Raw genomic sequence first — 12593 nt, 5'->3', positions numbered from 1 at the left:
CAGGAGGCTGATGGCTATATACTGGGTGGTGGCTTTGACCCATGCCTTTCCCACCCTAGGTTTATACTCAAGCCAATAGGTTTTTTATTAAAAATTAGGTGCCTTGACTTATACTCGAGTATATACGGTATATCCCCATTGTGATTTGCATGCCACAATGTAGGCAAACTAGTCCAGGACCATGACCTTGCATACTGATGTTAAGATAACGGATTGGTTGAAACTTCCATTGATGTCAATTGACTCTTTTTAATGGGTTTCCATTTAATTTTCCATTCAAATAATGGAAACAATTAAATGAAACTACAGAACACTTTTTTCCTTACTGAAATAACAGAAACACTTACAGAAGTTGTGCAAATGGACACTAACAAAAGCAATAATAAGTCCATTAACATTCATGGACGCTGTAACATATCTTATTCTTCCATTATTATCATTTAAATTAAGCAGGTGTGAACTTAGCCTAATGATTAAGCTTTAAAAAAATTAAAAGCGCAAACAGCTTTTTTTATGGTTTATTTAAAAAGTGAGTAGTAATATACGACCCATATGAGAATAAAAACGGGAAAAAAAAAATATTTGACAGATTGTAACTTTCTGTACTTTCCTTTACATAACAAAGGAGAACAAAATATATTCACATAGAATGTCAAAGATCCAAGAACTCCAAACTTCTATTGTTCGTACAGGATAGATAGTCACTTCAGAAGGTTTGCACAATTTTGCCATAACCCCCTCTTCCTGCATCATAATCCTGGCGATATTCATCTCTAACCTAGTAGGAAAGAATTCAGATGTTCATTTTATCAGCAATATACATGTACAAAAAGTATAAATTCTACATTTACAGAGCCTTGCATTCTAATAAACGCCTTAAAAGGAAGCTGTCAGCAGAAATTGCTGTAATAAACCACTAGCAGTATGTTGTCAAGCAGATGAACACCTTCTAGATTAGGCACCTTTCATGGGCCAATGTGGTGGCAACATCCAGAAAATAAACTTTGAAATCAGATAAAACTTCATGAACAGCTTGAGAAGAAGGCCTTTTTCACACTTGCGTTGCAGTGCACTGCGTGAAAAATTGATGGTTTTGGTCCGTTAGAGTCATGCGGGTTAGCGTTTTTACTGCGTTTTCGGTGCGTTTTTTTATGCAAACATTTCACATGCTGCTTCCTGCCTTTATGCAAGTGCATGTGAAAAACTCAAGTGTGAAAGGGGCTCAACTTGCATACTCGATGCAACCCCTTAATTTTACAAAAAATAGGCTTTTCATCTACATATGGTTATAAACAAGAAAAAAAAAAAAAATTTAAATGCACAAACATACCTGTCCACCTGATTTGCCACGTCCATACTGTCTGCCTTCTATAAATCCTGCATCCCAATCTGTCCTTATGATTCTATCATCCAAACGAGTTCCACTAATATACCTCATTGCATTCTCAGCATCAGCTCTAGTGTAGTATCTAAGTGCAGAGTTAGGGCTTAAACAGCTTCACAATTTTGGAAAAAAATGGCAACATTTTAGTGGCTTGTTACAATACAGAGAATTTAGTTCATCCTCAGTTAGGAGGAAAAGAGTGTACAGGTACAGACACAGGACAGGGCTTTACTCACATCTATATACTGCTCAGTATTGCTAAAATTCCCAAAGCACGCTGTAACAGTACGGCACATGTCAGAAGCGGCAGCAAGGAGAGGGATCACGGGCTAAGGCCACTCCGTACCAGGTGGGTGTTTGCTGCATATTTTCAGAGGCAGAAGCTAAGAGATTACTAGCAAAGTTACCATATACTGAAATACTGCAGCATTGCAGTATATGGTAGAAGCGATCAGGCACCAAAGGGTTAAAGTACCAATGGATGTCTAAAAAATTATTTTATAAAATATAAAAACCTAAAAAGTTCAAAACACCTCCCTTTCCCTAGGACTGAAAAATAACAGTAAAAATTATAAACATGTTGGGTATCGTATAGTCCTCAAAATTGTAGCAATGAAAAAAGCTATGTCAGCTCATTTCACCAAAAAAATTACACCTCATTTGCCAGAAATTGTCCAGAAGGTTTAATTTTTCTATCAGCCCAAGACAGCTCTGGGGGGTCTGGGGCAAGTGTCAGCCTTAGCCTGCTCAGGCAAACTACCATCACAATCAAGCATGATTAAACACTTACGCCCAGGCACAGTGACTGTGGTAATCTTCTTATATTTGTTATTCATTGCCTCCTTTCTTCTAAAATAATTTTTTAAATATTATGACAATGAGCCTGAAGGGCTCCTGGGAGTGTTACCAAAGCCCCTTCGTGCTGCGGCCTCACGAGCTGTTACAATGTGGAGGAGCACAATCTCTCACACAATACAATAGCCTGTGAATCTGTAGCACATAGGGGCTCTGGTTACATCCCTAGTAGCGACTCAGGCCCTGATTTTAGAAGGAAGATGGCCATGCATAACAACTATAAGAAGATTACTACAGTCTCCGATCTACGAGTAAGTGTTCCTGGTTTATCATGCTCGATTATGGTAGTAGATTTACTCTAATACAGCGTGTGCCTGTCCCTCGCCTACTGGGAGCTTCTTATCTCCATTATAGAAATATGAATTTGTGTACACTGAAGACAGATCTGAGCAGTTCAGCCCACAGAAGAGGGTCAATAAGATGAATGGATTGCCCCATGATACACAGACACTTATAGCATCCATCACACTGAAATATAATACATAAATATAGTACAGTATATCAGCCAGTGCCACTTTTCTCAGTAATGCAATTATAAAGACAGCTTATTTAAAGGATACTCTACAAAGCAGAAGCCGCATGCCGTCTTCTTAACCTTATCAAGGCCCATAACTATTTTCTTGACATCGCCGCTTTTACTGAATAATTCATAGATTTGCTCTTCGGTGGTATAAAATGACAGGTTTCCAATATACAATGTGCAACTCTGTTTCAGGAGCCTCTCTTGATCGTGACGTTTACCCTGAGGAAAAGAAGTCAATCAGAACTACATATGGACCAATATGATTATCTTGCAGATCAGTGGTGGTGAACCTATGGCACGGGTGCCATAGGTGGTCTGAGTGCCCACAAAAATGGCTCCGAGTGCCATCACCCAAGGACATAGTTTACAAAATAGCACCAAATCTCTCTGCAGTCCCAGGAAACTTAAGAGATGCTGCTCTCAGCGCTATTTTAAAGCAACACTTCATTGGCTCTTTGGAATTGCAGGTATAGTGAGAAGCGCTGACAGAACTGCTTTATCTTGGGAGGTCATTCTGCTGGACTCCCCATTCTTCCTCTACAGAGAGACCCTGCAGAGAAGCTACAATGATACCTGAATTTTCCCTCCTTCTTTCAACTGTATTGGTGACCTCAGGGGCCGATGCGATTGAAAGATGTGGAAGAAAAGGTAGTAATAAGTTACTGCTTCAAATGCCACATTGACACTACACGTTAAATAAGTGGTTTTTGGTTGTAGTTTGGGCACTCAGTCTCCAAAAGGTTTGCCATCACTGTTATAGATGTTCTGAACCTGTACCATTAACCTTTAATGTGGACCGCAAACAAGACTGTTAGCCCTCAACCATTACTGTGCATCTACTCACAAGGTCAGCAATCTCTAGTAGAGAGAGATGGAGCTTCTTAAAGGTGCTGGCTCCAAGCTGCTTATAATGCTAGAAATATATATGCTGAAGTCAAGCAAAACCTCAACATTGCAGAGGTTAATATCTGCAATAAATCCACTACAAAATCGCATAACATCGCAATTATTGTGTATTATTTATCTGTACAGCCCCTTTAAAGCCATCCTTAAAGGCAATGTGGCTAGAAGACAGTTAGCAAGGAAGTGACCCTACAGCCTTCTCTTGTGAGCCTTCGCATCCGGAAGTGGCTGATAACAGGGAACAATAGCACAGCAAATGTAGAGCAGTGGTAGGATAAATAATTCTTCTAGTAATTACCATAAAGTGCTGATCCCGGTACCGGCTCAGCTCCACGTACGAATCACTCTTCAGGGCGCTCAACATGTCTGCCTCCTCTTAGGATCGTCAGCCAGAACCTTCCTGCAAGAAAAGACACAGCCTCGCCGGTGGACGCTCTTTCCGAGTGGTCTATAGGCCCTCCGATGACGTCACGCCCACGTGACCAGACTTGTAACTTCTGGAGTTGCTCCTCCCACACAGGGCTGGTCGCATGGTCATGACGTCATCGGAGGGCCTTTAGACCACTCGGAAATAGTAAGTGACAAGGACAGAGGTAAGTGTCGTGTTCACCCTTCAGTTATCATGCACTGCTCAGGGCTACTAGAGGTCACTAGCCGTGTCCCTGTGCTTCATTTCACAGGTCCGCCGGGATACAGGAAATGGTGCTCAGGCGGCTGCTCTTCTCTTTACTCAACAACCCGCAGCTCATAGAGAAACTCTCCGAGTCGCGACCCATCCGCAGAGCCGCGCAAATCACCGCCTTCGCTATCACCAAGGCGCAGCTGACCGGCAGGGACGCGGCACAGCGCATGCTCCGTTCTGACACGGTGCAGCAGCTGAAGCGGGAGGCGGCCGCTGCTCCGCCGGACCTGGGGGAGATGGGCCGCAAGATGGGGAGGATCAGAGAGACATTTGTCAAGGAATTCAAAACGGGGATGGATGAAGTAAAGGGGCACATGAAGAGGCAGAACGGCAAATGATGCGGGGATCCCCTGTCCTGCCAGGAGCCTACAGGGCCCGTACACTACAATGGCCTCATGACTCTGGTGCCCTCTGGCGGCAATGGTGGAAGCGACAGGCGTCCTAGCAGTGTGGAGAAAAGCCTCCCTAGTGCGGCCTCAGGAATGGAGAATTGTACAGAAATAAAGTTTATTACAATAAGAGCTCAACATTGTACATATAAAGAGGAGTGTGATATTATACACCCGGACACAACCAAAGCCAAAACATCAATTTTGAGTGTGATACGATATCCGGAAAAGTAACTCAATACAGATGCGATACTTTTTACGAAAATCTGCATTCAAAATGTTTTTTAAAACACACAAAAATCTGGTTATGGCTGCTAGCGCACACCTAAGGCCGGTGCCACACAGGGCGCTTTGTCTGCGCTTGCAAACGCAAACGCAGACAAAGTCGCGCCCACCGGGGCGGGCCTCGGCCCGATCGCATCGGCGTTTCTATGGAAACGCCTGCGATCGGGAACGAGCCGCCGGTGTTTTGCGTTAATTTAACGCGAAACACCGGCGGCTCGTTCCCGATCGCAGGCGTTTCCATAGAAACGCCGATGCGATCGGGCCGAGGCCTGCCCCGGTGGGCGCGACTTTGTTTGCGTTTGCAAGCGCAGACAAAGCGCCCTGTGTGGCGCCGGCCAAAGGCTGGTGCCACACACACTGCTTTGTCTGCGTTTGGAAACGCAGACATAGCCGCACCCACTGGGTGGGCTGCGGCCCGATCGCATCAGCGTTTCTGTGGAAGCGCCTGCGATCAGGGACGAGCCGCCGGTGTTTTGCTTTAAATTAACGCCGATGGATCAGCCTGAGGCCCGCCCTAGTGGGTGCGGCTTAGTGAGAGTCAAAATGTCCCGGGCTGCGGCCAATCGCATATGTGTTTGTATGTAAACACATGTGTTCGGCAAGCAAACACCGGGTGCCCACTGGATAGGTTTGCATACCAACCCATATACAATCGGTCCAGTGTGTTTACTCACCGTTCCGTTGCAAAACGGAATCAAACCACGAGCGTGTGACACCAGCCTAAGCCTTTGAGACTGCGTTCACACACTGTATTTTTAAATGCAGCTTAAGAGCTGCACGGAGGAGTTTCTCCAGATTGCAGCTGAGTTTAGACCTAAGGCCGCAGTCTCACGTTTCACTAGTGTTGCCTTCATAACTCGACGCTAGCGCACAGGGGGCGGGCCCGATCACATATGCATTTCCAGGGAAGCGAATGCGATTGATAACCAGGACCTGATGTTTTGTATTTAAACAATACCAGACACCGGGGCCTGGTTACCGATCGCATGTGTTTCCCTCAAACTCATATGTGATCAGGATGAGGCCCTCCCCCCTGTGCGCTAGTGTCACGTTATGAACGCATCGCTAGAGGAACGTGTGACCGCGGCCTAAGTGCTTGTGATCGAAAACTAATGTTTTGACAGGAAGCGATGCAGAGCACATGTTGCTTATTCCTCATCTAAAAACATCTTGATCAAGAAACGCTCTTCCCTACTGAGCTTGGGTTGTGTTTCAAAATTCAGTGTATGAATCTGACTTGAAAGTACAGCCGCCACTAAATGATTGTGATTGATTTGGTTTATTGTAATTTCTTAAATTAAAATGGGCATTATGACCTACACTAACCTGCACAGAACGGTGGTGCAGGCACATATTTTGGTTAATCAAATAACGAAATGGATGGATTATAACTATAGATTGTGAACTTTGCTAATAACCTACTCGGCACTTGACTCTACATCACAGCGCTTGGGCATTAGAATACTAGGGGAGGCATGCAGAGTGCTGTCCCTGCCTCCCCCCCACCCTCCCTTCTTCGCTCCTGAGAGCCAGTGACGTCACCGCGCCCCCATGAGCATTAGAGCATGCACATCACCAGCTCATATGGCGGCTGTGCGTGCTATTGCGAGACTTTGGCAAGGAGACTGCCGAGGTCTCGCCGCCGTCGTCACAAGACTTTGCCAATAGTAAGCGCAGCCGCCATGTGAGCCGGCAATGCGCATGCTCTAATGCTCCTGAGGGCTCGGTGACGTCACCGTGAATGTTTCCTGGGAAAACCCATCTAAAGGACATCTACCACCATTTTCTCAGTGGTAGACTGTCATATAACGCACCCTCGTTACATGCAGGGGATGACGGAGCCTTTTTAAGCTACCTTCAGAGCCAGAAAATAAGGTTATAAAAATAATCAAATGAGCCTGAGGTGCTCAGGGTCAATCGGCCGAGCACCTCCTGGCTCCTCTGATACCTAATTTCTGAACTCCTGTGTGACGTTGTGACGTGTGAAGGTGTGTCCTCCTTCCTCAGACATGCGTGGAACTGGCATGGTGAGGATTGATATCCTTTATACCTAACCCACATAGAAATACAATACGACAGACATAAACATTTACAAAAACACATTAAAATGACATTGTTCGTTCAGACCGCGGGGTTGAACAGTGTTCAATGCTGAAATCCAATACACGTTGAAGTAACCTTTTCTTTTGAGCGGTCTCCTCTTTTATTTCAATACTCTCTAATACTAACCACCTTAAATCACTGACATTGTGCCTACACTCTCGGAAATGTCTTGCGACTCCTGTTTCGTGTTTAACCCTTTCGCTACTGTTTTTAAGCTCTTCATCTGTTTTACCAAGAAACTGTCTAATCACGGATTTATGTTCATTCAATCTAATTTTGATGGATCTCATAGTTTGCCCTACGTAAACTAAGCCACAGGGGCATTTTAACATGTAAACAACAGACTGGGTATTGCACGTATAAAATCCCTTAATTTGTATAGGTGTCCCCTTTCTAGGATGATTAAAGGTGTCTCCTTTGATAATACCTGTACAATTTTGGCAAGACAGGCAAGCGAATGTGCCCTTTTTATTGGTAGCTAGAAATGTTTGTTGAGTTTTCTTTTTAACTGCAACGTCAGATCTAATCAATTCGTTGCCAATAGAGCGTCCTTTCTTATAAATGAATTTAGGAAAACTTTTAAAGAGTGATCCATACTTTAGATCAGTGATTTTCAACCTGTGTGCCGTGCCACACTAGTGTGCCGCGACACATGGTCGGGTGTGCCGCGGGGAAATTTCCCCAAACTATGGTGTCCCCTGTGTTTTGTTTCCCGGCAATGCACAGCGATGCGCAGTCACGGCTTCTTACAATGTAGGAGACGTGTACAATAACACATGTGCAAGCTTTGAACCTTGTGCGACAAAATGACATCACCGAGGCCGGCACATCATCCTGAGAGCGGAGAGACTCCCGCCTGACTATATGAACTGTTGGCAGAATACTCAGCATATGAGCTGGTACTTGTAGTACTCCAGCAGTATACTGCATATAACAATGAGAAATGTAAAATGAGAAATACTATAGTCATGAGGCTGGAGTACTACAAGTACCAGCTCATATGCTGAGTATTTGAGCTGGCACTTGTACTCTGGCCTCATGGCCATAGTACTTCTCATTGTACCCCTTTATTTTGCAGTATATGAGCCACATAATAATCAGCACCATATACTAAAAACAGGGAGAAACTGAGAACTGTTGAGGAAGAGCTTCGTGTGTGTCTTTCCACCATTCCTGCCAGGATATCCCTGTTGTGTTTATCGAAACAGGCCCAGGTTTAACACTGAGTGAGTAAAATAAATTTAGAATCTATATTATTAACTATATGTATAATATGACTGTTTTAGTGTCATTTTGTGCTATTTTGGTTGGTGGTGTGCCCCAGGATTTTCTAAGTATAAAAAGTGTGCCGCGGCTCAAAAAAGGTTGAAAATCACTGCTTTAGATCATGGGTAAGTATGGACCAGTGTTTGACAATAGTTTTTTTAATGAGATGAGCATGTTTGTCAAATCGAGAGATAAAGAATATCTTCTCCTGGGTACATTTAGGTTTAGGTGACCTGCCATAGTCTCTAGATAACAGTGATACTTCCATGCCAACCCTCTCTACCTCTTTTCTTGGATAGCCTCTCTGTACAAATTTCTCTATTAATTTCTCCATCTGGATTAAATATCATTGCTGAAGATCCTTCGGGCCCGTATGAATTGCCCTTTCGGGATACCTTTGAACGTCTGAGGGGCATGGTTACTGTCATAATTCAATAGATTATTACGGTCTGTCTCTTTAGTGTATAAAGTGGTGATGAACTGATCTTGCGATTTCCTCACTTCAACATCTAAATAATGAATCATAAACTCGTTTTTCTCAGCAGAAAATTTGATAAGTGGATGACATTGATTAAGGTACACAATAAACTCATCTAGGCTATGTTCAGACCCTTTCCACAATAGACAGACATCATCCACATATCTGGTCCACAAACGAATGGATTCAGCCCACTGGCAATTATATACAAATTCATTCTCAACAAATGCCATAAAAATATTAGCATAACTTGGAGCCACAGGGGCCCCCATAGAGGACCCCTGTAGCTGCAAGTAAAACTCTTCACCAAATCTAAAGTAATTCTTCTTCAGAATGACCTCTAGTAGCATCATGATAAATTTTATGTCTATTATTCAAAGAGGGATCTTTCTTGAGTGCTTCATGAACCGCAGCAGTTCCTTCATCATAAGGTATGTTCGTATATAGACTCTTAATGTCCAATGTGCACAACCATGTCACATCGGAGACCTTTACTTCATCCAATTTAGTAAAAAAGGTGTTGGTATCTTTCAGACAATTTGGCAACCTTGAAACAATCTTCTGTAAAAATGAATCTACATGTATGGATAAAGGTTGTAAAATGGAACTGACACTGGACACGATCGGACGGCCGGGAGGGGGGTTTAACCCCTTTTGTATTTTCGGTAATAAATTCAAGATAGGAACCCTAGGAGAATCAACTGATAAAGCTTTGCATATATTATCGGATATGACGCCTTCCAAGACGGCATCACACAACATCTGATCTATATATTTCTTAAATTCTTTAGTAGGATCTTAATTGAGTTTCTGATAAACTGCTGTGTCTGACAGTTGATTAAGTGCCTCTTGACAATAATCCTTCTTATCCATAATTACAGTGGCGCCCCCTTTATCCGCCTTCTTCACTATTATTGAGGGGTCTTTTTTCAATGATGGCAAAGCATTCCTTTCGTCTTTAGATAAATTATTAGACGAATGGTTTGTACAAGAGTCCCATTTATTTGAGACTTCGTCCATTACCATTTTTTCGAATGTATTAAGGAAAGAGGAAGATATCTCTGGATCAAATGAACTTTTCTTCTTCAATGCCAGTGGGATGGGATTATTCTTCTTACTTTGAACTTGAAAAAACATTTTAATCCTAAGGTTCCGACAAAATTTATAACAATCAACCAAAAAATCAAATTGACTGATGTCCTGGGTTGGGACAAAGCACAAACCTTTATTAATAACGTGATTCTCTATGGAGGATAGCTCCCGGGTTGAAATATTCACAGTTAATTCGCTCATTTCTTTTTTTGTTTGAGTCTGGTGGTCATTCCTTTTGGAGTGCCCCCGACTGCACCGTCGCTTGACGTCTCCATGTCGTTCACAGAATCTTCCTGATTTCCTAAAAAATCTTTAGACTGGAATGACCACCAGACTAAAACAAAAAAAGAAATGAGCGAATTAGCTGTGAATATTTCAACCCGGGAGCTATCCTCCATAGAGAATCACGTTATTAATAAAGGTTTGGGCTTTGTCCCAACCCAGGACATCAGTCAATTTGTTTTTTTGCTTGATTGTTATAAATTTAGGATTAAAATGTTTTTTCAAGGTCAAAGTAAGAAGAATAATCCCATCCCACTGGCATTGAAGAAGAAAAGTTCATTTGATCCAGAGATATCTTCCTCTTGCCTTAATACATTCGAAAAAATGGTAATGGACGAAGTCTCAAATAAATGGGACTCTTGTAAAAACCATGCGTCTAATAATTTATCTAAAGACGAAAGGAATGCTTTGACATCATTGAAAAAACACCCCTCAATAATAGTGAAGAAGGCGGATAAAGGGGGCACCACTGTAATTATGGATAAGAAGGATTATTGTCAAGAGGCACTTAATCAACTGTCAGACACAGCAGTTTATTAGAAACTCAATCAAGATCCTACTAAAGAATTTAAGAAATTTATAGATCAGATGTTGTGTGATGCCGTCTTGGAAGGTTTCATATCCGATAATATGTGCAAAGCTTTATCAGTTGATTCTCCTAGGGTTCCTATCTTGTATTGTGCATGTTGTATAGTACATGTGACTGCATCCATAATACACTGGGCCCCCCGCAATTAATTATTTAATATACTGCACCCCCTCGTGAACTATTTTATATATTGGCCCAATTAATTAATTGGATCAATTAATTTTGAAATATACGGGGACCCCTCTCCATTAATTATTGAATAATGCTGCCATTAATTACTAGACTGCCCCTCATAATTATTTCATACGCTGCCCCTCCGCCATTAATTATTTTCTGATGCCCCTCCACCATTAATTATTTTCTGATGCCCCTCCATCATTAATTATTTTCTGATGCCCCTCCACCATTAATTATTTTCTGATGCCCCTCCACCATTAATTATTTTCTGATGCCCCTCCATCATTAATTATTTTCTGATGCCCCTCCATCATTAATTATTTTCTGATGCCCCATCCACCATTAATTATTTTCTGATGCCCCATCCACCATTAATTATTTTGTATAATGCCACTCCATCATTAATTATTTTGTATAATGCCCCCAGCCGCCACAATCTATTTGCTGCTGGTAAAAAAAAAAACCTATACTCACCTCTGGCAGCGGCTCCTGCGTCTTCATTCTTCTGGCTGCTGCCGGACAGGAAGGGGTGCATCCAGGTTCAAGGAGCGATGTGCGCCAGGGTTGTCTTCCGGCCACATCGCTCCACCTGCAATAATTGTGCTTGAGTGGCCACATCGGCCGCATCGGGCACTACTCAGTGACGGGCAGGAGCTTCCTGTCCGGACGGACGGAGGCTCCTGCCCGACTGCAGCGACCCGCCCGGGTCCTCAGCAGCAGCAGCAGCCGTAGTTTGGGGACCACTGATCCAGACCATGAACGTCAGGATTGTGATGGGTTTAAAGAGATGTATGAGGTCTTTTTTTCACTATGTCACCAAAGTAAAAGATCTGAATATTTATTATAAGAAAATATTTAGTGATGAATACAAGGATTTAAAGGGGTATTCTCGTTTGGGCATTCACATTCAGTTTGATAAATCTGCCATATATAAACATTTCTTCAATTAGATGTTATTAAAAAATATGTTCCTGTGTGAAGATAATTTCTCATAAATGTAGTCCTATAGTCCCTTAGAAACGAGATAGCTTCCTCGGATACGACCACGTCTGCTGGAGGGATTGCACAAAGAAACAAAAGGTTTTTGTATATGAAATGTCCGGGAGTTACTACATGTCGCACAGCCGTCCTGTGGTAATGATTGCTGAATCCTGGTGGTCAGGCAGAGCTCAATAGCGCATGTCTGGCCACTGCTGCCAGAGCGTGACGTGGTCGTAGCCGAGGAAGCCATCTCGTTTCTAAGGGACAGAATGACTACATTTATGAGAAATTATCTTCACACAGGAACATTTTATTTAATAACATTCAATTGAAGAAATGTTTATAAATGGAAGATTAATGAAACTGAATGTGAATGCCCAGACGAGAATACCCCTTTAACTCATAAACAGAAACACAAAAATGAAAAGGAAGCCTGTAGGGGTTAATAAAACCACAATGTTAAGAGGTGACAGGTCCTGTTTATACTCAACTAATGGATACATGCTTTTCACATACATCCATGTGTGAATAGACATATGTGTAGGGAATACTCTCCTTACAGGAACAAGTACATAGATCATGTTTTTAGAAATGCAAACAAAGG

At 42.6% G+C, this 12593-nt stretch overlaps 1 protein-coding gene across 1 annotated transcript; it reads right to left on the bottom strand.

The window, feature by feature from the left end:
- Positions 1–502: 502 nt before the first annotated feature.
- NCBP2 (nuclear cap binding protein subunit 2) lies at positions 503–4172 on the bottom strand. Its single transcript, XM_072142691.1, has 4 exons — positions 3964–4172; positions 2800–2981; positions 1331–1469; positions 503–778 (listed from the first exon to the last, which is right to left on the bottom strand). Exons 1-4 carry the CDS (start codon positions 4027–4029, stop codon positions 707–709), a joined length of 459 nt encoding a protein of 152 aa, XP_071998792.1. The 5' UTR covers positions 4030–4172; the 3' UTR covers positions 503–706.
- Between the last annotated feature and the right edge of the window lie 8421 nt (positions 4173–12593).

The sequence above is a fragment of the Engystomops pustulosus genome, chromosome 3 (genome assembly GCF_040894005.1).
Source record: "Engystomops pustulosus chromosome 3, aEngPut4.maternal, whole genome shotgun sequence".
Taxonomy (NCBI): Eukaryota; Metazoa; Chordata; class Amphibia; order Anura; family Leptodactylidae; genus Engystomops; species Engystomops pustulosus.
This window is presented reverse-complemented; position numbering and strand designations above follow the sequence as displayed.

Bases quoted from the DNA above. Each gene is read 5' to 3' on its own strand.
- NCBP2 (XM_072142691.1), bottom strand. From the start codon at position 4,029: ATGTTGAGCGCCCTGAAGAGTGATTCGTACGTGGAGCTGAGCCGGTAC. The intron at 2,982-3,963 runs GTAATTACTAGA...TCTTTTCCTCAG, and splicing joins ACCGGGATCAGCACTTTATG to GGTAAACGTCACGATCAAGA. The intron at 779-1,330 runs GTATGTTTGTGC...CTTTCCTACTAG, and splicing joins GTGGCAAATCAGGTGGACAG to GTTAGAGATGAATATCGCCA.